General features: G+C 47.0%; 1 protein-coding gene across 5 annotated transcripts; it reads left to right on the forward strand.

Moving 5' to 3' along the window:
- The first annotated feature begins 1193 nt into the window (after positions 1-1193).
- On the forward strand, positions 1194-24431 carry LAS1L (LAS1 like ribosome biogenesis factor). Of its 5 annotated transcripts, XM_079124101.1 has the most exons (15): positions 1194-1588; positions 2293-2418; positions 3384-3453; positions 4246-4327; positions 5128-5409; positions 5544-5590; positions 6448-6557; positions 8809-8894; positions 9219-9269; positions 9589-9795; positions 10140-10287; positions 15376-15905; positions 18690-18840; positions 19308-19444; positions 20646-24431. In XM_079124101.1, exons 1-14 carry the CDS (start codon positions 1398-1400, stop codon positions 19429-19431), a joined length of 2205 nt encoding a protein of 734 aa, XP_078980227.1. In that variant the 5' UTR covers positions 1194-1397; the 3' UTR covers positions 19432-19444; positions 20646-24431. The 5 variants fall into 5 exon arrangements, with proteins under 5 accessions (XP_078980227.1, XP_078980230.1, XP_078980229.1 ...); XM_079124103.1 differs by lacking the exon at positions 19308-19444 and having other exon boundaries at positions 1196-1588; positions 5128-5313; XM_079124100.1 differs by lacking the exon at positions 19308-19444 and having other exon boundaries at positions 1200-1588.
- Positions 24432-24438: the final 7 nt, after the last annotated feature.

The raw sequence follows: 24438 nt of genomic DNA on the forward strand, positions 1-24438 counted from the left end.
TGTTCTAGGGAGGGCTAATAAGATGGGCAAAGATGTACAGATTTAAAATATACATATGCAAACTACATTTCAGAGTAAGTTGACTGGAGAAAGCAGTACTACAGTGAATTGTAATTTGTTGCCATAGTGTTAAAAGAGACAATCAAGGCAAGGTTAAGATTGCATCAATTGTTCTTTTTCAAGTGTTAAATTGGAGAATAATTTCTGTGAGAAGGATTGGGACAGTCTTAAATATATTTTAGTCAATCTGTAAAATCAGAAGGGCTTTGTGATATGCTCTCCTTCTAGAACCACGAAATCCCAAGGAATTCTGCTGAGAAACTAAGTATATACACCTTTGTGAATGTTGAAAGTAACAGCAGTGAAATGCTGGCAGGGTAAAATTTAACAATTTTAAGCTATGGGAGAGAACTAGGGACCAGTATAAAACCCTCACAGTACAGATGAAACAAACAAACAACAAAAACAAACAAAAAACAACAAAAACTACAACACAGAGAGGGACAGAGACCACACACAGCAGCAAAATTCAGATAAGACTAGAACCCAGGTCTTTGTACTTTAAAGATAACTCTCGTTCTAGTCATTCAGGTGTCATATCACGGTGCAATAGGCTCGTACCAATAGGCTGGGTATTTGCTAAGAAGACAGATCTCCTCCGCTACACCCCAGAACAGGGGACTGAACCTAGGGGAGATCCAACTAAGCTACATCCCCAGTCCTTTTTTGTTTGAGACAAGGTCTCACATGCTGGCCTTGAACTTGTGCTCCTTGTGCCTCATCTTCCTGAGTCTCTGGGATTACAGGGGGGCCTGGCAAGAAAGCAGATTTTTTAAAAACTCATCCATAACTATCTCTACATCAGGTATTTTCGCTGTATTCCTTCTCAGCGTCCAATGTGTTTTAATGGATTAAGTCCTGCGTTACGGAAATAATAACACACCTGAAAGCCTATTTCCAGGAAGTACACTGGCAGACCACAATCCTTCCACTGCTCGCCAAGCGGCGCAACACAATTTTTGTTTCTGTAGTCCAGACACACCCTTTCCGGTCAGGGACAGAATCTCGAGAGCAACCAGGAAATTGGCGGAACCTAGAGGCTAAACACTTGCAGCCAGGTAGGACTGCTTTGTGAAAAGAACACTTCCGGTCGGCAAGGAAGTAATCACACGTGGTAAAGTCAGCCTTCAAATCCCACGTTTCGATTGGCTACGCTAACGCTGGGAGGCGGGCTTGCGTTGGGGTCATTCTCTCACATTGGTTGATGGCTCGGCGGCGTTTTGGAGTGAGGGTAGCACGTTGAGCTGAAGCCGTGCTGACCGCGGTGGCACAGGGCCAGGCATCTCTCCCAGTTCTGGTGGGAATTTGGGGCAGGGTCAGCTCTGGGTCCCCAGGGTATGGATCGTGTGTGGAGTGCATGGTACGGAAAGTGTGTCAAAGAGAAAAGGTCGTCGCCACTCTGGGCTCAGAGCATCGTGGTCGCCTGGCTTAGCAGGGCCGAGTGGGACCAGGTGACAGTCTATCTGTTCTGTGATGACCATAAGTTGCAGCGGTATGCGCTGAACCGCATCACAGTGTGGAGGAGCAGGTAAGGCGGCGGGCTCAGGCCTCTTGCCTGCGTGCTGGTGGCATTTCACCTCTTCTTGGTCAAGTTCCTAAAAGGCCCTATTCTCAAGTCCTCCCCTAAATCGCTTAATGATGCCACTTTCCCAAGTGCCTGGAGGGAAGTCGCAGTCAAACTCTTGCACTAATTCCGTTTGTGGATGAAAAGTAAGAGGGTGTGTCTCAACAATCCTCTTGTCATAACTGTGAGGTTTGACTTTTACCTCCAAAAAGTAACCCTTTCTTGGGGAGGGAGCCTGTGGTCCTGAATGAGGACTTAATGAGCAGGCCAACATCCTAGTGTGGATTTCTGATGCTAATTAGGGCAAGTGTAAGAGGATCTTACGTGAAAAAACATTTTCAAGTGAGGTACCTCTGTCCAGTTTATAAGATTGGAGGGGACAGACTAACAAAAGATTCAGGGATTCTCTAACTCAATGGTTTGAGGGTTGCACAACTATTGATTGGCAATTTCACAGTTAGATGTCTTGTGTACACCCTAGCCAGCTCCTAATGCCCTGTGTTGTATCCCACAGTCATTACCCTATTATTCCCATCTTCTTGTTTTGTGTCTTCATGCACTCTCGGGCCAGTATATAATGGGAATATCCTGCAACAACCAAGGTTCTGAAGTAGAGGGTGGACCAGTGTAAAGGATCTTTATGATGGTGCTGGACTGTGGCCCTTTAGGTTAGGCAACGAACTGCCCCTGGCAGTGGCTTCTACTGCTGACCTGATACGCTGTAAGCTCCTGGATGTAACTGGTGGCTTGGGCACCGATGAACTTAGACTACTCTATGGCATGGCATTGGTCAGGTAAGACGTGCATGGGGTAGGAATTGGTATGGGGGTCGGTTTGGGATTTGAAGGGGGGCAAGCATGTAATAAGCAAGGCTTGCTTCAGTTACAACCTGAAGCAAAAAGCCCTGAGTGTGGATCAGCCTGTGATTGCTTGACTTGACAACTTTTGGAACCCCCCATCAACATATTGTTTTTGTTCCTTTTTCTTGAAAGACTCTTTCATTTTTCTTTCTGTTTTGTAATATATGCTTGACTGGGTGTGTTGGAGGGTGCAGATTTAGACCAGGTGATTGCTGTAGGTCTGTTCTACCTTTGACAATCTGATTTTTAACTCCTTGCCCAGAGAAATTTTACTGAATGGTTTTGTTGCCCTTGGGTGTGATTTAATGTGGATTTTCCAGCTTTACCTCCCATCTGTACCTAGCACCACCTTTTTCCCTTTTCTCTCCCCCATGAACACTGAAAGGTTGCTGAGTTGTAGAAGTGAAGACTTGGGCTGAGAGTTCCTGACTTAACAAAATGACTAAGTGGTTCTAGCTGTCTCATACACATCAGGAAAAAGGTTGCCACTGAGTTTTCTCATGTGTCAAAGCTTTTTCTCATACTGTTCCCCATTACCTTGAGGTCCTCCCTTTCTCCTTTTACCTTCTCTGTCATTAGCTGTGCTCTACATATTGTCCAATGGTCCTTTGTTCTGACATCTATAATATGTTATGTTTTAGCATATTATGTCATGATTATTTATCCTCACTTAACTTGTCAAGGCCAGAGCAGTTTCTTATTTGTATGGACTCAGTATAGGGCAGACTTTTAGTAAATGTTGGAGTGTATGAAACTATCCATGTTCTAGCTGGCAATGACCTTAAGAAAAGGGCAGCTAGTGGAAAGGTTGTGGAGATGCAGACTGTCAGTAACTCAGCAAGATGTTTTGGATGAAACTGTTCCTTGGGCTGTGCCACTTATTTCTCCCCCAAACTCAGGTTTGTGAATCTTATCTCCGAGAGGAAGCAAAAGTTTGCCAAGCTCCCCCTCAAGTCCCTGGCTCAGGAGGTAAGTATGATAAAATGGACTTGCTCAATTCTTTTTCTCCCAGAGGGCTCCCTAAATGGGGCATGGGGTAAGGTGTGTATACAATCAGACTAGCTCATCCCATCACTAGTAACCGAGCCTGGCAAGAACCCCAGTGCCTCAGCTTCCAGCTTGAAAGAAGCAGAATTGATCCATTGCTCCTCATGATGTGTGTGTCAGTGGGCTTGACCAGTCCAGCTTGCTGGAGGTGGCCCAGTGAAGCTGAGGAGCCCAAATGTACCAATGTACCACTGGGTGGGGGCAGGAAAGAGGTGGCAGTCACAACTACTCTCAGGGACCTGACAGTCTGAGGGAGGAGACAGCTCAGCCAAGCAGCATGAAAATGCCAGACATTCCTGAGTGAGTATTTGAAGTGTGCAGAGACCCAAAGGACAGATGTGTTCAGTCGTCAAGAGACACTCCCTGGAGGAGGTGTGGGATAAAGGGAGGGATAAAGGGGACTTGGGAAAGGGAAAAGGGAGACTGGAGAAGGTAACGGTTAATGCTCTTTCACAGAAATCTTTGTTGGAGATTGGTTAGTGGTTGGGGTAGGTGGGTGTCCTTTTTTTCTTATTTTTAAGACCACAAAAAGAGTAGCAAAAAACACTAATTGAGTGACCTGGTTTTTAATCTTGGCTCTGTTAGTAAGCCTGGAATCTTCTCTTAAGACCTCAGTGTCTCTATCTATACAATGGGAAGAATGTTCGGGCTAATTCATCCCTGGGTCTCTTCCAACTTTAATATTTTAAATTTCTATGCTCACCCCCCTATCAGGTGAACATTCCGGATTGGATTGTTGAACTTCGCCATGAGTTGACCCACAAGAAAATGCCCCATATAAATGACTGCCGCAGAGGTGAATACCCAGAGGGTTACCTATTATGGGCTCTGGGGGCCTGGCTTGGTGGCATTTGGGATATAGTGTTCTTACCTGGCATCAGGACTGGGATTAGGGTGAAACAAGTGAGGTACCCACCTTGACCACAAAATTTAAGGGATATCAAAAGCTCAGTGATCAAGATAGATAACATTTTAATGTGGAAAAATCTATGATGAGCAAAATATGAACAATAAAAACAGGATTAGTATCACTGAGTTCTTTTGCTTCATGCTCCAATGTGGCTTGGTAAGGTACTACTGTTCTGATGTCTTGATTACAGTTTTTTGGCCTCCCCTTAAATTTCGTTCCTGAGGTGGCACCTCAATAGCCTCACCATAACAGGGGAGGGAAGGAGAGATTAAGAGACATTAGCTATTGTGGTGTCATGAACTCAGGAGTTCTTTGGACATCCATCTCATCCCAATTAAGGACACATATTTTAGGCTTTTCTTTTGTAATGAGTTCTAGAAAAGGGAAGAGACTTAGCAAAAGCCATGTCACTAGCTAGTGGGGTGGTATCTCAATTTTCCCACTTACCACCCCTTGCTGTTTTGGGCATTTCATTTCCAAATCCAGTGTTAGGACTAGGAAAGGAACTTCTGGTGAATAGGAGAAAGCAAAGAACAGGGAAATAACCCATAATGAAAAAGACTGTATCTGGATATGTGAGATTTGAGCCTTGGAGCCAAGACTCTTTCCTAGGACTTTTCCTAATGCCTCCAAAATGATCCTGAAGCTGCTCTTATGGTACTGCCTTCCTTCTTCCCCTCGTCCAGGCTGCTACTTTGTTCTGGATTGGCTCCAGAAGACCTTCTGGTGCCATCAACTAGAGAACAGCTTAAGAGAAACCTGGGAGTTGGAGGAGGACAGGGTGGAGACAGAGGAAGAGGACCAAGAAGAAGAGAAGAACATTGCTGACGACATCAAAGGACAGAAACCAGAGCCTCAGGATGATGGGAAAGGTGCAGAGTTGGATGTCAGGGCTGATGGAGATAGTAAAGTCAGTGAAGAGGTGGATGCTCATTTGGCAAAGGCCCTGAGACATAAAGAGTTGTATGGTAGGTGTCCATGGGGGCAAAGAGGGGCCCATGAGCCTGGAAAGCTCAGGCTTAGGTTAGCACTGGTTATTTCCCTGGCTCAGTACTTCCTCAGGGGCTGTGGTATCCTGTATCTTTCCCCATTCTCTTTTCAGAAAGAGCCCGAGAACTGCTGGTATCCTATGAAGAGGAGCAGTTTAAGGTAAGAAAAGTCCCCTTGACTTGGCATGCATGTTCTCATCTGCCCCAGTCATTTCTTCCCTCTTGCCAGCTACCTGAGAAGTCTTGAGAAGGAATTTGAAAGAAAAGTGGCAAAGCATGAGGGAACTTCTCAGAGAGAGGGGGGGGGACTAGGAAGGAGACATGAACAGCAGAGTCCAAGTGGATGATCCTCCACATCGATGGGAGCAGACAATGAAGTTTGTGGATAATCTGTCCTATGGGTATTAGGGAACAACTGGGAATGGGTAGTTGCATAGTCCTGTAATTTTGCCACTTACCAGCAGGTGGGGCCAGAGAGCTTCCCTAGATGGGTAAGCCTGAGGAGTGCTGTTTTAGCTGGAAGGGAAGTAGCTCAGAAACCATTTAGTTCAACCCTCTCTTTTCAAAGAAGAAATTGAAGCTGTGAATTAATAAAAGACAGATGCAAGCCAATGATTGAATATATACCGTTAAGGTTAGAACCAGGATAATAATATGGGTCTCCTGATTCCCTTTCTTCTGTAATACCTTGCCCACCCTCATTCTTCACCCTTTTGCCCAAAGGTTTCTGCCAATCTCCAACCAAATGCTTCCATTGGATATCTAACTATTGGGGTATCTGATTATTGGGAGCCACAGAGAATTTGGAGGAGGAGAAAGCCTGGCATTTAAGGGTCATGTGATTTTTATTTGTAGGGCCAGTAGGGGAGTTGTGGGCCCATCCCTGCATGCTCTGCCTTGTCCCCATAGGGCAGTCCTGAAGTCTTATGGGAGGGGATCCTAGAGGGGTTGGGGTAGGTTGCCTGACAGTGTTCCTTGAATGAACCAACTTTCTGATGGAAATCTTTTGACTGACAGGTGCTGGAGAAATTTAGGCATTTACCTCAGGCTGTTAAGGCATGGAATAAACTGTCCCCATGTGTAGAAGGCATCCTGGCAGAGCTCAAGGGGATTTCATGGGAGAACAGGTATGTAGCTAGGTAAACAGGGGCTGGCTACTCTCTAGGATAGAGGGTAGCAGCTTCATTGTAATCAGTTTCCATGTCCTAGCTTGCCAACCTGCTGTAGGAAAAATCCCAGGAATGATCCATGTCCTTCACATGGTGACCCCATGCTTTGCATGCTCCTTTGCCTCTGGCCCTGCCAGCTTCCAGCTTGGGGTTGCCTAGAGTGAGTCACTAGAATGTCAGAGGAAGGAATATTCACTGTCATTCATCCCCTCACCAGCTTTGTTCTTTTCTGTCAGGTAGGATGTGGTGTTCTTGGCAAGTAGAAGAAGCCTGTGATCGTTAGCACTTCACTCCAGCCCTTGTCCCAATTTTAGATCAAAGATTCATGCTAGCCCATTTTTTAAAACTGCTATTACAAGGTATCAACCTTGGTGGTTGTAGTTTGGGGGACAGAGGAAAGGCTTTTCAGAGCCTGATCCTGAGTGACAAATTCTTCCTCTTTCACTATGGCTGTGAGCCTTATTTTTTTTCCCCAAGAAACAATGCTCAACTCAACCAAAACAAAGAGAACCTATTCATTTTTTTCTCATCCCTTGTTCTTGGGAGCATTCTACTAAATTCAGCCGAAAGGGGGAACTGAAGAGGAAATGATAGACTAGGGAGAATTAGAAAGAATCTGGAATGGAGCAAAATGTGGGTAACCGGAGTAGGCCTAGAGGGGAACCTGTGGTGTAACCTGAGGTTGACCCTGGAGTCTTTTCTTCACCCTAGGATAAGACTACTTCCAAAGGTATTTATCAGTGTCTGCCAAGCCTAGGCTTCTTGGCTTTACTCTTCAGCAAAGGGGTGGCTAGTAGTTGTCTAGCATCTGGGGAAAGTATCCTTGTGCCCCTACGTAGTAGGGTTTGTCTGGTAGTGCTAAGCAGTTAGCAGGTTGGCTGCTGTAAGTGTTCTTGGATACTGACCTAAGAGAATAAGAGATAGGTAGAAAGAGAGTTCTTTTTCCTCAGGTTTGCTCTGCTAGAGGGAGGGACCTGAGTGTGCTATCACTTCTTCAGGTTTTGGGATACCCTGGGACCTATTTTCTACCCCTTAGGCCTAGCTAGCTAGGAGAGGCTCTTGGAAAGCTACTAGGTCTAGAGCAATTAGCTTGCTGTTGCTAGTTTCAGTTTGAGCTAGATGGGGTTTAGTATAGCCTACTTTATCCTATCAAACTTTTTCTGGGTTTTTAGAGTTCCTAATAAGAGGGCCTATGCCCAGCTACTCAGGAGGTTGAAGCAGGAAGATCACAAGTTTTAAGGGCAACCTGGGAAACTTAACAAGAGCCTGTCTCAAAAACAAAATAAAAAGGTCTGGGAGTGTATGCAGCTCAGGGATAAAGCACTTGGCCAGCATGTGTGAGACTCTGAATTCAATCCCAGTACAAAAAGAAGAAGGTGGCCTATGGATCATATTTCATATTTGAGCCAGCAGTTGAATCCCCAAATTTCTACTTCTAGGATATAAAAGAAGGCAACCAGTTAGAAGGGGAGGTGTAATGAAATAGAGAATGATCAAGAATGACCAAGGGAAACAAAGACTACAGGAAGTGAAGTTTAAAAGCCCTTTACCATAATCCCAGACATTTAACTTTTTCTCTGTAGACCTGAGACTTGCCTTCATCTGTTTTGAGGTTTATTCAGCCACTACTGCTCTCATTATGGGTCATAGATGAACACGTGCTTGATAAATGCATGCTCAAAATCCACTGGTGCCAGCCCTGGCCCCAGGAGGCTGAAGCCTAAGATCCCCTTGTCACCTGCCCAATCTCTCGCAATGCTGCCTTGGCCACTTGAAGAACCAGAGACTTTAGTTGCAGATCTTGTATCAGCCTCAGTTGGCTAAACTCTGGTCCTTTTTTTCTAACCCCACCAGTGCTCAGGATTGAACCAGAGCCTAGCACATGCTAGGCAAGGGCCTACTGCTTAGTTATACCCCCAGCCCTTTTTAAATTTTATCTTGAGACATGGTCTCACTGCATTACCCAAGCTGGCCTTAAAATTGTGATCCTCCTGCCTCAGCCTCCCAAGAGTAGCTGGGATTATAGGTGTCACTATGCCCAGTTTATCATCATCATCATCATTATTCTGTGATACAGGGTCTTCCTATTTTACCTACACTGGTCCCACATTCCTAGGTTTATGTGATCCTCTCATCTCAGACTCCTGAGTAGCTGGGACTACAGACAGGCACCACTGTACCTACCTAAACTAGTGTCCTCTTATTCTAGGAATGCTGTACTGGATGCTTTTTTGGACGATGGCTTTCTCATTCCCACATTTGAGCAGTTGGCAGCTTTACAGATAGAATATGAAGGTAAGGTCCTAGGGGCTCAGCGCGACACTAGGGTTCTGTGTTTCCTGGGCAGGGATACCAGAGTGGACTGGGGGCCCAGGGTGGGGCGGAAGCCTTTCAGCCCTCCTGACTGAGCAGAACAGGGAACTCTGCTGATATGCAGATGTGGGATTGTCCTTAGGAGACTCCAAACTTGGTAGGGTGAGTGGGGTGGGTAGGGTTGGGGGAGTCTTAACACCATTATTGTGCCATGTTAATTGTGATTTAGCCACTAACTAGACAGCTAGAGCAGCAACACTGGAGTGGCCTTGTGAGGTCATCTAGTCCAACATCCTCATGTTACAGATGGTCAGACTGAGGTCCAAAGAGGGGAAAGTACTGACCCAAAGTCACACAGTGAGTTATTGACAAAGTTGAAGCTAGAACCAGAGCTCTTTTTCTTTTTATACTTTGTTTTGAATCAGTTGTTTGTTGCCAGATACTAACTGGTTTCTCTTTTCCTGCTGTTCTGTTCTCCTCTTTCTTCCTGTTCTGCGGTGGCAACTCTGTTGTTGGTGGTGGGGCTTGCGCGCGTCTGCTTTCTCTCTCTCTCTCTGTCTCTCTCTCGCTCTCACTCTCGCTCTTGCTCTCTCTGGCTCTTCTGCTCTCTCTCTTGATCTCTCACTCTTTCTGCCATTGCCCTCCCCTCCATCAACGGTTGTCCCTCACAAACCAGAAAACATGGACTTGAATGACGTCTTGGTGCCAAAGCCGTTCTCTCAGTTCTGGCAGCCCCTGCTCAGGGGCCTGCACTCCCAGACCTTCACGCAGGCCCTGCTGGAGAGGATGTTCTCTGAGCTGCCAACCTTGGGGGACAGTGGGATCCGGCCCACCTACATCCTTAGATGGACCATTGAACTGATCGTGGCCAACACCAAAACTGGTGAGGGAGACTAGCCCTAGATCCAGGGCCTAAGGTAGCCCAGGAAGTGCCACTGTCCTCAGCTCTCTGCTGAAAATCACTGGGTTGATACCTCCCTTGTTAAAGGTTTAGGTTCATCTAAGAGGGCCCTGAGGGTACCAGTGGACAAATTTTCCTCTTCCTTTTTCTCCTCAGAGCCAACTAAACTGGGCTGGGGAAAAGTGCTCTTAATGCTATGAGCAGTTGGGAGGTATAGGGTAGGAAATATGGGGGGAATGGAAAGGGGCAGAGCCAAACTTTTCAAAGTGAAATGTTGGGGGTGGGGCTCACAGTTCCTTCTTCTCAGTCTCTCTCTTCTCTCCTAGGAAAGAATGCTCGCCGGTTTTCTGCAAGCCAGTGGGAAGCAAGAAGGAGCTGGAGGCTGTTCAACTGCTCTGCCTCCCTTGATTGGCCCCAGGTGGTTGAGTCCTGCTTGGGCTCACCTTGCTGGGCCAGTCCCCAACTCCTTCAGCTGTAAGTTTCTTGAATTCCATCTGGTAAGAGGGTGAGGTCCTATAAGCTTTGGGGCCACATGGCCCTAGAGTGGCCTAATTGGAAGACACTTTTGAGGACATCTAGCCCAGTCCCCCTCCCACAGACATATGGGGGAACTGAGTCTGGGTAGTGCATAGAGTAATCTTGTTTTTAGATTGTACAGTTTATGACCTGGCTGAACTGAGTCCAGTATGAGAATGCTTAGCACAGTGGCCTGCACAGAGTAAGTGCACAATAAATGGTAGCTGCTGTTTATTATCAAACCCAGGTCTTCTGACTCCAAGCCCAATGGTGTCTCCTCTATTAGTTTTCCCAAGGTACCTCTGATAGTTACTCAACAACTTTCAGTGGCTCCCTATTGCCTTCCTGGTGAAAGGAAGGCTTCTTGGCTCAACATTCAAAGATCTTTCTGATTCTGGCCCTGCCTGTCATGGTATCCATACATCCCCTTAGTCCCCTTTACCCAATCCACCCTGGGTTCTAATGATCAAACTGAATATTGCACTGGTCCTGTAAATGCCTGTGGTTGTCTCTCTTTCCTTCTCTCTATCATTTCCTGATCCCAAACCACTTCCCTCATTCTCATGGATGCCTTCAGCACGTGTTTTTCTTCTTGCTTTCTGGAGCAATATCTGTTTCATTTGGGTGACCCATTTGACACTGCAGCTCCTCAACTCCAGTGACTTCATTCTCCACTATATTCAGCAACCCATTTCCATCACTCAGAGCTGTTTCATCTCTGAAAGCTGACATTCCAGCATCCTGCTCGGTGACCACCACCTCTTGTTCTTCTAGTTTACACCCTCACATCCCATGACACCTGCTCTTTGCCCTGCATCCAGACCTCCATCCTTCCATTTCCTCCCTCCCTTGACCTTGCTTCTGCTCAGTCCTGTCTGTGGTTGATTGCTTCAGCCACTCATCATCAGCACCCTCAACTCTGCTCATCCTTTGGCTATATCTGACTTGCAAACCCCCATGCTGGGATTGATCCTCCCCACTCTGCTTCCCCTGCTCCTCAGCCCAGGTAGCTGAGCTCTGCTGGAGAAAGCCACATAGCCCTGCGGATTGCTGCTACTGTAGAGGTATGATTTTTAATCTCGGGCCAGGCCTCAGTTCTGCTTGTCTGAACTTTTACTTGTTTTCTGACAACTTTTTCTCCCATTCCCTGACTATTCTGAACCCTTACCACTTACCTGGAGCCCCTCCCTCTCTCCCATTTCAACCTAGCTTCCTCGAGCACATGGAGGCATCCAACAGGGCCCCCTCGACCTGAGGTCCAACCCTCGTGAACTGATCTGCGGCTGCAGTCAACCTCGCCAGTCTCAGGATGAGGTGGCCTTGCCTCTCCTCAAAGCCTGCTCCTCCACCTGTGCTGTGGAGCCACCTCTGCCAGCATCACTGGGGCTTCACCCCAGCCTCTCACTTGCTCTGCTGGCTCTTGCTCCTCAACTTATGAATGTGTCTGTTTTTCTCCTCTTAAAACAAAACAACAATAATAACAACACAAGAAAAATCTGCTTTGACCCTGCATCCCTCTGTTGGGTTTCACCAGCTTATCACTCCTTCCCCTCTGATCTCAAAAGAGTAGTCCTCAGCCAACAGTCTCGATTTCCTCACTGCCCTCTTACTCCTTAACCAACTAGAATTTGGTGCTCACCTCTAGAGCTGCTTTGACCTAATTACCAAATCCAATGGGCCCTTGTTAGTCTCTGTGTCTGCTGCATTGAAAATGTTTACTACTCTTTCCTAGAAATGCCTGTGCTTATTACTGTTACCTATAAATTACTAAGGCCTAAATCTCATTATTTAGCCCAGGCCTTCCTCGCCCTCCATGGTTAAGCCTCCTGTACTCAACTGCATGATAAACATCTCCCCTTGAATGGCCCACAGGCACTTTAGTGTGACCAAAAGAATTGGTCATCTTATACCCCAACTGAAAAGTGATCTTTCTCCTCTATTCCCTATCTCACTTGGTGGCAGCACCATCTACCCTGTCCTGTTGACTCCTAAATATTTCCCAAATCTGAGATTTTGTGTTGCTGTGTCTACTTCCCCCAGTGTCTCCTTCCCTCTAGACTAAGTTTTTCAAGAGCAAGTGCTCTATATTAGCTGTCTGTGCCCGAGCACGCCACACAAATCCAGGCACCAAACAGGCCCTCATTAAACTGAAAACTGTGCTCTGCTGTTTCCTTGCCAGCAGTGCTGTTGTTGGTGGGAGCTGACCTATGCCTGAGGAATGAATGAAGTGGGAGACTGGATGCCAAAACCCTTTTAGTCCCTGATTCCCTGATTGAGTTCAAATCTTTCTTGAAACCTTATGGCATTTGGGCACAATAGTGTGTTAATATGATTAAAAAATGTGGCCTTATAGACATATTCAGCCAAGGCAAGGCCTCCAGGAGATGGGACTGAACCAAACAGCCATATTGTCAGATGTGTGCGCTATAGACTAGAAGTGACATGGATGGGTGGGAAACTGGGAGGATAATCAGATGGGTCTGGAGGCATCAGGAAGAGCATCATGAAGGAACTATTTGAACAATTCAAACAGAGAAAAGAATAAAGGAAGTTTCAAAGTGCAGAAGGAACACGGCATGTGTATCTGGGGTGGGGGAGGGAGTGAGAAGAGCAGCATGGAGAGGTTTGGATAGGTTGCCTTCAAGGTACTTTCCAATCCTAAGTGCCTGCAGAGTGGAAGCTGCTGGTCTTGGAGAAGTCTGGACCACAGAGATCTTCTCCCAACCCAAGCATACCAGAGGGATGCGACACATGCCAGCAGTAACAGCGGCTTACTTGGGTACGATTTCTTGTGCACAGATCCTGCTTTTCCCAGATAATCAGTGAATTTATTCCTAATTACCCCATTAAACAGAGTGGGGATAGAGGGGATGTGCCCAGGTATTATGCTGCAAGTCAGAGCTGGGACAGAATCCAGGTAGCCTGTCCTTAGTCCTGTGTTCTCCATAATGCTTTAATAGAATGTACCATTACCAAAAGCATCTGTTGTTAGATGAATACAGAACTTGGCTTTTGTTTTCCCCAGAGAAAAAAAAATAAAAGATACCACTGACTTTTAAGTGACAGACATGATGCTGTGTTTTTTTGTAGAGTTTATTTCATTTAATTTGACACAGCAATCTTGGGAGGTGGAGATATGGTACCCTTCTTTGACAGATAAAATATTGAGGCTCTGAGGAGTGAAGTGACTTGTCTAAAAGTCACATGGTTTGTAGACAGTGGGACAGGGATCTAGGCCCAGGTCCTGTCAGTCCGAGGTTCACCTTTCCATCAGTCCAAACCTGTGACCTTCTCAGTCCTGAGCTGTACCAGGCATACACAAGGGAGGAGATGTCTTTTGAGATTGTATCACCCCTGCACCTGAGTAGTCAGACTGGACAGCTGGAGATAGTGGGTGGGTAATAACAAACAGTGGTGATAAGGCTTCTTGCCAGTATTGAGTGCCTGGGAATATTTATTATTAATCACACTAATGGACCTCAGTGAGAGGGCAGAGAGTTACTCTAGCTTTTCCTCTAATGAAGCTGGAAGCTTTTCAAGAGCTTCCCCTAGCCAACCAATATCAATTCAGTTTGAACCAGGGTCCTCTTGGAGTACAGAATTGGCCCTGCAGAGATACTGTCTCAGTCAAGTCATTAGCCCCCAGCCCTGCCCCCCACAGTGCAGTGGCCATGCATATGTGACCAGTCCTTGGGTGCTGGGAGAAAAAACAGCCCCCTGGACACATGGTCCGCCCATGAACCGTGCACAGTTCATACTCCATACACCTAGAAGGACACTCCCCATCCCTCCACCCTGCCCACCTGTCCAGTAGGGCCTGGGTGCCTGGTAGGTGCTAGCTTCTATGCGAGGCTCCATGAGGAAGGCTCGTCCTCTTGCTCCCCAGCGGCTCTGTATCTGTTGGTGGTTTTGTTGTCAGCACCGTCTGTTGTGTGCACAATGTTATCATCTTTAATTCCCCTCTGCCTGACCCTTGCCATCGGTCACCAAACCCTGCTCTCTGTCTGTCTGTCCTTCCCGGCTTCTCTCCCTCTCATCTCCCCTGCCAGTGCCCTAGGTCAACCCTGTCACAGATTCTGGCCTGAACTGTTGAACAGCCTCCTCCCTGGTCTCCCTGCCTCCAGACTACCCTGCCCCAGCCATCCTCCACGTGGTCACCATGGTGATCTTCAGACAGGCAGCCTTCACCTGGGCTCAGTTGGCAGGCAAGCCAGGCCCCAACACACACACTTCCCTCCCCAGCCCTCTCTTCCTGGTATAGATCCTCAGCACAGGCCTTGCCCTCTAGCCAGGCTACTCTCACCACACGCAGCAATGCAGTGTGCTCGCTCTTGTCTGGTCCTCCTGGGCCTCAGTTCCAGCATGAAGCCCTCCCTCAGTCGCTCCTCCCTCCTTGTGCTCTCTGCCTGCCCCCACTCCTATAGTGCCCCCAGAAGGTCTGTGATGCTCATCAGGCCTCCCTTTCACATCCTGCTTTGTCTTGTCAACTGCTGCTTTTTTTTTAATTTCTTTTCCTCCATTCCAGGCTGGGCTGTAGCTGTTCTGTAAAGGGATCACATATTGTGTTCTACTCAGAAGGAACCCAGCACACTTCAGGCATATCCTTGAAGTTCAGGACAGATTGCTCAGCCAGGCCTGAGGAGAGAGGGATCTGCCATTCTCATTTCCAGCCTGACAGGCCTGTTGGCTAGTTTGTGTATTTATGTAGCGTTTCAGTGCAGACTAATAGCTATCATTTATTGCATGCCCACTATGTGCCAGGCACTGTGCCAGGCATTCTATGTGAGCTCTCTTATTTACTTATCCCAAGAAACCTAGAAATTAGGTATCATTATTATTCTCATTTCACTCTGAGAATGGAGTGAGGTACAGAGATGAAGCACAGAGCTTATTCAGGTTTCATGGTCCTTTTATTTCTGTGTTCTTTCTGCTGTACTCACTGCCTTTTAGAGGAAGGTGTAGAAGCTCAGGGACCAAGTTGAGTGCTGGAGTAGGAAGTGACTTGAGATTTTGAATCTTTCCTACCCATCCCTCCCTTTTGTTCAGTGTCTTCAAAGCCATGGGACAGGTCCTTCCAGATGGGGAGCAGGAGAAGCTGCTGCGCATCTGTTCCATTTATACTCAGAATGGAGAAAACAGCCAGGTGAAAGAGGGATCAGAGGCTCCCCCCATTGTGAAATCTCCATATACACTGGACAGCTTGTACTGGGGTCTCAAACCAGCTGGTTCTAACTGCGGGTCTGAAGGAAAGGCCCAGCAGCAGGGGGAACAGGGCAGCCATAATGATAGCAATCAAGAAGAGAAGGAGGAGAAAAAAGTGTTGCAAGACCAGATGGAGGAAGAAGACGAGGAAGAGGAAGATGACCTTGAAGAGGAAGAGGGGATTGAAGATGATGATGAAGATGTTGATGAAGATGATGATGACGATGATGATGAAGAAGATGAGGAAGAAGATGAAGACAGAATGGAGTTGGGGCCTTTCTCTACTGTGCACGAATCCCCTGCTGTGGAGCATGCCAGGCTCCTGGCTCATAAAAGAGGAGCTTTGCAGGGTTCTGCATGGCAAGTTAGTTCAGGTAAGGAGCCTAATACCACGTCCTCCCCTCACCGTTTTCTTCCCTTTGAAATGACTTTTGAGATTTCCCTTCACCCTAGGGAAGAGATGGAAAGTGGCAGGAGGTAGCCAGTGTGAGTCAAGCTTGGGAGGAAGCCAGGTACATGGATGACGAATGGCTTTCTTCCCCCTGAGAATGGAGCATGTAAGCACCAAGGACCACTGTTGGGGTGCTGGCTTTTTCATTTATAGAGAACATTCAGAGGGAGCTGCGTGGGTGTGGGCACCAGGCAATAGCACACAGGCAGGAGAAAGTGAGAAGTGGAGGGTGTATACATATGATTCTGCTTCACGTGCAGTAAGAAGGAGTGCTTTCTTTTTATTCATGGAGGCTGGCTGGTGGTGAGACACAACATAATCCAGTGAGGCCACCAGAAGGATCCCAGGGCATTTAGTTTAGAGACATTGGAAGTATGATCAGAAGAGAATAAAGAGCGGTATGGATTTTAGATGTTCACGCAAGGTCATGAGACTAGAGCCCAGAGGAATGGGTGCAGGGAAGATTGGTGATGTGAGAGTAGGGTACGTGAATCAGCCTCTCTGAATGTTGTTTTTTGAGTGTCCTCATTTAGATTGTGAAGTGAACCTCAAGGAAGACAACCTAGGAGTAACAGAACATTCTGGTGTGTATATGGGCATGTGTGCATGTACACACTAGAGAAAAGAGCACAGCCTGTGTGCTAAGGCCTGAGGGAGGGACAACAGCTGAACCATGATAGGGAGTGAGATGAAACCAGAGACAAGGCAGTGAATGAGCTTATAGGGAGTGATGTAGATTTTGCCCTTGCGTGGATGGGTATGGAAGGGCTAAGGTATAAAGGCCCTGGGTGTGAGTGCTAGGGATGGGTGAGCACATTTTTTTGTCTGTGTCATAAAGAATGTGTGTGTTATGGGGTGGTGTTTGTGCCTACAAGGTAAATTGTTGCACAGAGATATATCTTAGGGCAAGAAAGGCTATATTTGGCAAAGACATAAAGGTATCTTTGTAAATAGCAAAAGGGAGGGGGGTGTTTGTACAAGCAAAATTTGTGTGTGTGTATGTGTAAGAGAAAAAGTAGGGAAAGAAGTCACTGTGAAGTGGGCTGTAGGGTAGCTGTGTGTGCCTACACTCACAGTCATGTCTTTTTGTTGTTGTTTTGAAGAGGATGCAGGGTCACTGAGATCCATGAGAGCCAAGAGTTAACTGTATGAGGGAAAGAAGTGGCAGCAGTGAGAGATGGGAGCCTATAGAGTGGTGTGGGGACAAGGAGTTGAGACTGCCACCCACATGTGGCCTGTGTGTCCATGCTGTCCTTGAAGGGAATTGGACAAGGGTGTCAGGCAGGGGCAGTGATGTAGATAGTGCTGGGGATATTAGTGATGGGGGGATGGTCAGGTCACTGCCAGACAGAGCCTATGGGTGGAGTGGTCCCTGTTCCTGAAGATATCTCTGTATTATAGCATGATACAGGGCATTAGGATAGGCCTGTAACAGAGCCAGAGAGGAAGAGCCTTTTTTTTTCTCTTGCATACTGCGGGTTGAACCCAGGGCCTGGTACATACTAGGAATGTGCTCTACCACTAAGGTACACCCTCAGCCCATCATCTTGTTTTGAATTGACACATGCTTATGGGAGGCAGTGTAATAATTTGATACATGTATAAAATATGCAGACAGCACTTCTGGAGGGACTTCTATATGGTTTACGTGAAAAACTAGTTCAGGTTTGATGCTTTACAGAATGCAAGGGGCCTTAAGAAAGGAGAATTCTTTGAATATCAGGGAGATTCAGGAAGTCAGAATATGTGTGGAAGAGCTCACTAGCAAAGGATTCTCTTAAAAAAAATGGATGTATTTGTGTAAGGATGGGGAGGAAGGATTTAATATGACACTATGGCTGGTGTTGAAGCAATAAGACAGGGATAGGAAGGGGCCCGGCATGGTCCATCCTAAAGTGGAGTATCTGTGTGTGTGTGTGTGTGTGTGTGTTGGGGGTAGGCTGTTGGTTTGAACTAGGAAAAGCTAGGGTATTAAATCTTTCCTTCTTTCCCTTGCCATTATTCCTTCTGTGTCTAGGCATTTGTGGAGTGGTAGGGACATGAAGCTGTCTGGTCTGTATGCCTGAGATCATGTGAGGTATGGAAGGCAGGGAGTGAAATGGGGGACATTCATTGAATGGAGGGCTTGGTATGTGTGCTTCTGTATACTTGGGAGGCAGTAGGAGATGGGACATGTGAAATGCCCTTCCCTGGATAATGTTCTTTGTGTGTGGCTTTGGGGGCAAGAAGACCTTGAATGGGGCCGGGAAAACATGGTACCTTAGAGAACCCATCCCGAAGTAGAGTGGGAAGAAGGGCCATAAAGAATGTGTGGTGGTCATGTGCTATGGTGCCCACCTGTAATCCTAGCAACTCCAGAGGGTAAGGCAGTATGATCACACTTTTGAGGCCATCCTTGGCAAATTCAAGGATAGCCTGGGCAACTTAGTGAGGCCCTGTCTCAAAAAATAAAAACGGCTGGGATATAACACCACCCTTATGTTCATTCCTCAGTACTCCTCCACCACCCACAAACAAAATGTAGTGGAGTGCTAAGGTAGAGAGGTACTTATGAGGATAGATGGAGGGGAGTGAGGGTGAGGGTATGCAGACAGCTCATGTTGATGTGGCTGAGTGGGCTGGTTGGATGGACAGGGTGGATAGGCCTATATACCAGTTAGAGAACCAGCTCATAAGCCTATTCTTTCTGCCTCTCTTTGCATCACAGAGGACGTACGATGGGACACTTTCCCCTTAGGCCGAATGCCAGGTCAGACTGAGGACCCAGCAGAGCTTATGCTGGACGGTTATGACACCATGTATCTTTTGGACCAGCCTGTGCTAGACCAGCGGCTGGAACCCCCAACAGGCAAGACTGGGTGAGTGCCCATGGCAGCAAGATTTCTCACCCCCTTTGTCTGCCACCTGCAGGAGGGAAAGGAGACAAAGTGGGGTGGGTGGGTAGGTGGCTGGGCCCTTGCTAGGACTCCCTGCCCCTAGTATGGTGTGCCATTGAAGTATGCACAGAATGCTGTCTTGGCACCCCTCGCAGATTGAGTCCAGTTTGTGTGTTTGTGTACGTGCTCACATTTGCATGTGTGTTTTGGGAGGAGAGGGGTTCATAGCTTTCAGTGAATTCTCTGAAGGGTCCACCATTCCTGAAAGGTCAAGAACAGATGCTCTTCATTCTGTCCCTGAGGAGAAAACTGAGGCCCAGAAAGGGGAATGGATTTGTCCAAAGGTGCACAGAATAATTAGTAGGCCTCCCCGTACTGTCCAGGCATCTTGGTAGCAAGGCCTGTGCAGGGTTCCATGCTCTCCCTCGAAACTCGCCTTTGGATCACAGGCGTGAGAGCCCTGGGGTCATCAGGGAGCCAGGAACCAAGCAGCCCTTGCTGAAGGGCTATGCTGGTAACACAAAGGAGCCCGTCCAGAGGGCCTGTACATTCCGGAATGCTGGGCCATTGTGACCAGGAGAATCCTGTGAGTACCAGAGAGAGACCCCTTTGGGCCCCTGAAACTGATAGTTCATCCCTGTGCTGTTTGCTGACCTCATGGGAGATGAGCCCGTCTTCATCTGGGCATTCTGGGAGAGGACTCTGGAACCCAGGGGTCCCAGAAGCAGGCTAGGCTCAAGACAATGCCATGGACTCTGTCTGAGGCAAGGGGGCCGTAGACCTCTTGGAAAAGAGAGGAGATAGCTGGGGAAGCCAGAGCAGAGTGGGATTCACCTATCTGAGAGACCCCTTCTCCCTTTTGTCCCAGCTAGCCTGACCCTGGGTAAAGCTGGCTTCGTGAGCATCAGGGGTATCAAGGTGTAGGCAGGTGGAGCTATTAAATCAAGAAGGAAGCAGATTTTGCCCAGCTCCTACAGTTCCTGGGCTGGAGCAGGGCATGCCCACCACTGCCTTGGCTATGTGGCCTTGGGCAAGTCCTTTCTCATCTCTGGACCTCAGTTTCTTTGTCTATAAAATTGTGGGTGATGGGAGGGATGGGACTAGATCATCTCTAAGGGTTTTTTCAGCTGCAGTAGTATAACCATGGATCTGCCTGAGGGGAAGGATGATGGCTTTGATCTCAGCTGTCACCTCATCCAGCTGGAAGGACCTTTGACCTGCAGGAAGCAGGGGAAGCAAGGGTGTTTTGAGCTGGGCCAGGGAGAGGGAGGGCAGTTGTCTCCCTCAAGCAGTCTTGCAATTGTGGGATGGGAGCTGGGCCTATCCCTACAGCCTAAGCCTGGCCTTCAACCCTTTAACTAGCTATTATATGTGGGAGGGATCCAGCCCAGAGTCTTCTGGGCCCCCAAGCTCCAGGATCTTGGAAGGGAGGCCCTGTTAAGGCAGCCACTTTTCATTATTTTCCTGGGGGTGGAATGGTGTGGGATCCCCTTCCCTTAACCCAAATAGCTCTCCATGGGCTTTAGTCTGGTTTATGAACTGGGTTTTGTATAGTGTTTCCTTTGAAAAGTTCACTTTTCCTTCCCTCCCTCCCTCAACTATGGGGAGGGCAGAATCACTCCTGGAGCCCAGCTGAAATCGCTTTTCAGATTTGCTCCAATCTGTTGTATAAAAAGCCAGGCAGGAGGGTGGGCCCTTTCCACAGACATGCACACATCAGGCACTCTTAGCCCCTCTGGAGCCTAAAGTTGCCTCCTTCCCTGACTGACCCCTGACTCTTTCCACAGCACCCTGGGCCTAAGCTGTGGTGTTGGCAGTGGCAACTGCAGCAATAGCAGCAGCAACTTTGAGGGCCTTCTCTGGAGCCAGGGGCAGCTGCATGGGCTCAAAACTGGCCTGCAGCTCTTCTGATGCCAGCCTTCATGCAACTATTCATCCATCCCTGCCAGGACAACAGCCCACCCCAGAGTACACCTGATGTTCCATGATACAATTGGGAGACAGACTGAATCAGCTGCATCAAATCAGCTTTCCACCACAATGGAATTTTGAATGTTTCTCCCCCTTTTAGTTTGCTTTGTTTTGAAAAACAATAAACAGGCAACTGTAGTTTTGGTGTTTGTGAGATATGTGCTGGAACAGACCAGAATAGTTCTCCCTTTACTGTGCGAACTCCAGAGAAGGTGGACTGATAACTAGCCTTTGAGCAGGAGCTGGGTTCTCTTGAGCCCACTGGCTCTGATTGCTTCTACAGTCAGACTCCACCCATACCTTCTGCCTGATTCCATTGACCATTTCTGCACCCTTCAGCTTTAGAACGGGTTCAGCTGACTTTGAAGCATCAGGCCCAGAAGAGAGGCATTGCTGGTCACTGAGTCTACCCAGCAAATGAGATGTGTTTGTTGGGGCTGGGTTTGCTCAAAATATTACTAACAGTAGAAAGGAGATCCAAGTTTTGCTGCTTATCTCCTCGTCTGACCTCACTAGGCACCAAACTAGTTGAAAGATTATTATTTTACCTTGAAAAGATAGCCCTGTGGTGGGCACTGGAGCTAGAGTAATATCTTGGGGATTGACCCAGTTCCCCCTTCTTTGTGGGCACCAAGTCTCCTCACCTCACCCTCTTGCCTCACCTCAGTGCCTACCCTGTGTTAACCCTGAGCTGCCAAGAGATAGGGAATGAATAAACCATGTTCTCAACCCTCTGAACCTTCAGCCTGGTGGGGAAGAAAAGTTACCAAGTGATAACCTGACACTTTAAGGGATTTTTGAAAGCTCCTATGGCAAGAAATGATGAAGTAGAGGACTTAGGCTATGAAAACTCCAAGGAAGGATTTGGTGGAAATGCTGGTACCAGAGTGAAATCAAGGTTCATAGCTCCCCAGGTGTTTGGGATTCAACCCAAGGTCTCATGTGTGCCAAGAAAGCACCCTTATCACTAGGCCCCAGCCCTCCAATAAAGGTTCTAACCTGAATTAGGACCCCTAGAGAGTCCAAAACACCTGAAGGGATAAATTAAATAATCTTGGTGGATATGTGTACATTGTCATTTTTCTAGTGAGCTAGTCCACAGTTTTTGTCAGATGGTCAAAAGGGGTCCATGAACCCACCAACCCAACAGAGTTAAGCTTTCCTTTCTTGTGTGGACCCCCAAACTAGGCAATGCACTCTTGTGCACTGGTTAAGCAGTTTCTCTTCCCTCACTATGGCAAGGGCTACGTTTTCTAGCATACTGGAATGTCAGGGGTGGAAGAGTCCTTAAAGAACATCTGGGAAAGGGACATGAAAATGTATTCTGTTAGGTATTTTGGTGTCTCGGGAGATGGCTGCTGTGAGCTCTCAGTTTCCCCACCACTGCTTCCCCAGAGCAGCCCTGACTGTATTTATTGTATATGTATTTGGACTCTACATATTATTACTTTTGAAAGATGAGTTTGCTGCTAAAATAAGGTTGGGAAATTACAGTTCTAGTCTAGCCCCCTTGTTTTAAGTGCATGGAGACAAAAGGGGAAATGATTTGCCCATGGCCATAGAGCAGTTACTAGGTTGGTATGGATCAGTGATTTTTCTTGCAGCATCAGCATCACCTGGGTTTTGTTAGGAATGCAAATTTTTGGACCCCACTCCTGATCTTCTGATTCAGAAAGGTTGAGGGTAGGCAACAATCTATGTAGTTTGACAGACCCTTCAGGTGATTCTGATGCACACAAAAGTTTCAGATGTACTTGGAAAGAGGAAAAAGCTGCTCAAAGATCTGGGTTCCAGGCAAACTCCACTACTTACTGGGAGCAATCTTGGGCAAATACTGCAGTTTCTTCATCTGTAAAAAAAGGGTAATATTTGCCTTATGGACTTCTTGTAAGCATTGAAACAGTAGGTTTTGAAGTCTTCTCTAAAGTATATCGTGCTTTAAATGTGTGAGTTGTATGGATTTATGTCAGGGTTAGTGAGTCTTGATCTCAGGAATCAGGTCCCCATAAAATGCTGGATGGTGCTCTTCTGGACCTCAAAGACTGATCAAAAACTATGGATCAGACTACATGAGTTCATTTCTAGTGCATGTCCAGAGAGAGTTATAGCCAAGGGTCATTGTTGACTAGAGTCCTCCTTAAACCTGGGAGTTAAGAGGCCGGATTGAAGGACTTTAGATGGTGGATGTGGGGGTGGAGTTATGCAGTTGCCAGGAAGCAAACTTAGTCTAGTGCTCTTGGACTTTTTCCTTCTAATTAGAGATCAGAGACTGATTAGAAAAGTCATTGACTTGCATCCAGTTAAGTGGGAAGCAGTGATGTGTGTCAAGGGAAGGGAGCATAGGTTATATTAGTCAACAACAGAATTGACAGACCCCCTGCAGCAGGAGATCAATCATTAGAGATGAAGACCATGATAGGAACATGGTTCCTACCTCCTATTTTATGGTGTAGACTACCAACAAAATTACAATAAAGTGACAGGTGCTAAGATATTGTTTAAGATTCCTGCAAGGCCCACTGTGAAGGGATCAGTGAATCAGTTATAGGTGGAGATGGAGAAGCTTGTTTGAGGAGATGATGTTAATATTCTGTCTTCAATGGCAGAACTTCACTAGTAAGAATAAGGAGTCAAAGGAAGGGCAAAGTCTGAAGGACTTGAGGAACAGCATGGTTGGGGCACCACAGCAAGGTCCAGGATTATTGGAACATGATGATGTGGCTTGGTAGGTCAGGAGGCCAGAGAGGTGATCTGGAAAGTGATTCGGCCAGATCAACTGATTTTCCACCTGTGGTTAGGGAAAAAGCACTGAACATTAACTTGTCCACTCTTGGAATTATTGTTTTTAACATTCATGCTACCACTCTCCTCTGAGAAAGTCTTTTCTAAAATAATTATTTAGTCATATTAATTTTACCAATTAATGTGTTTCAATGTGACATTTCCAAACATGCATGTATTGTGGTTTAATCAGATCCACCCTCCCTATCTTGCTCCCAGAAGTCTTTATGTGTTAATTTATTCTTTGAGCATGCTTCATTTCCCCACTAGAGTTCAAGTTTCTCAGTACAGGAACTCTTTCTCTTCTAGCCCAATATAGGCCAGGCCATTATTTGGTACTAAGAACTTGATACAGGTATGTCTGAGAAATGTTAGAGGAGGCAGCAAAACACAAAGAAATATGCTAGGGAGAGATGCACTCTTATTTTCATGGAGTACCATTTTAAAACAAGAGATTCTCGAATTCACCAGTAGTCTCTTGCAAAGGCCCCTAGTGCTGGGCTAGCACTGTAGCACTTGTAGCCACCTCTGCATTTAGAATGAGAGTGGGGTGGGGTGTGAGTAGGAAGCATCAGGGAGGCCTGAGGGAATAGAGGACAACCTGTGATCAAGGGTTTACTGGCTTGGAAGTTATGAGGTTGTGGCCATCTGGTCCTGCCATTTATTTCCAATTCTTGTTCACCCTTGGTCAAATCTCTTCAGTGCTTTCGAAGCCTCATTTTCTGCACAATAACCTGAGAAGAGGTTTATGCAACTGAGCTTCTTGAGTTGAGTGATTTGCCCCTTCAGGCTCTGATATTCTGGCTAAGGCTCAGTAGAGGATGTCTA

Source organism: Sciurus vulgaris, assembly GCF_902686455.1.
Source record: "Sciurus vulgaris genome assembly, chromosome: X".
NCBI classification, from domain to species: domain Eukaryota; kingdom Metazoa; phylum Chordata; class Mammalia; order Rodentia; family Sciuridae; genus Sciurus; species Sciurus vulgaris.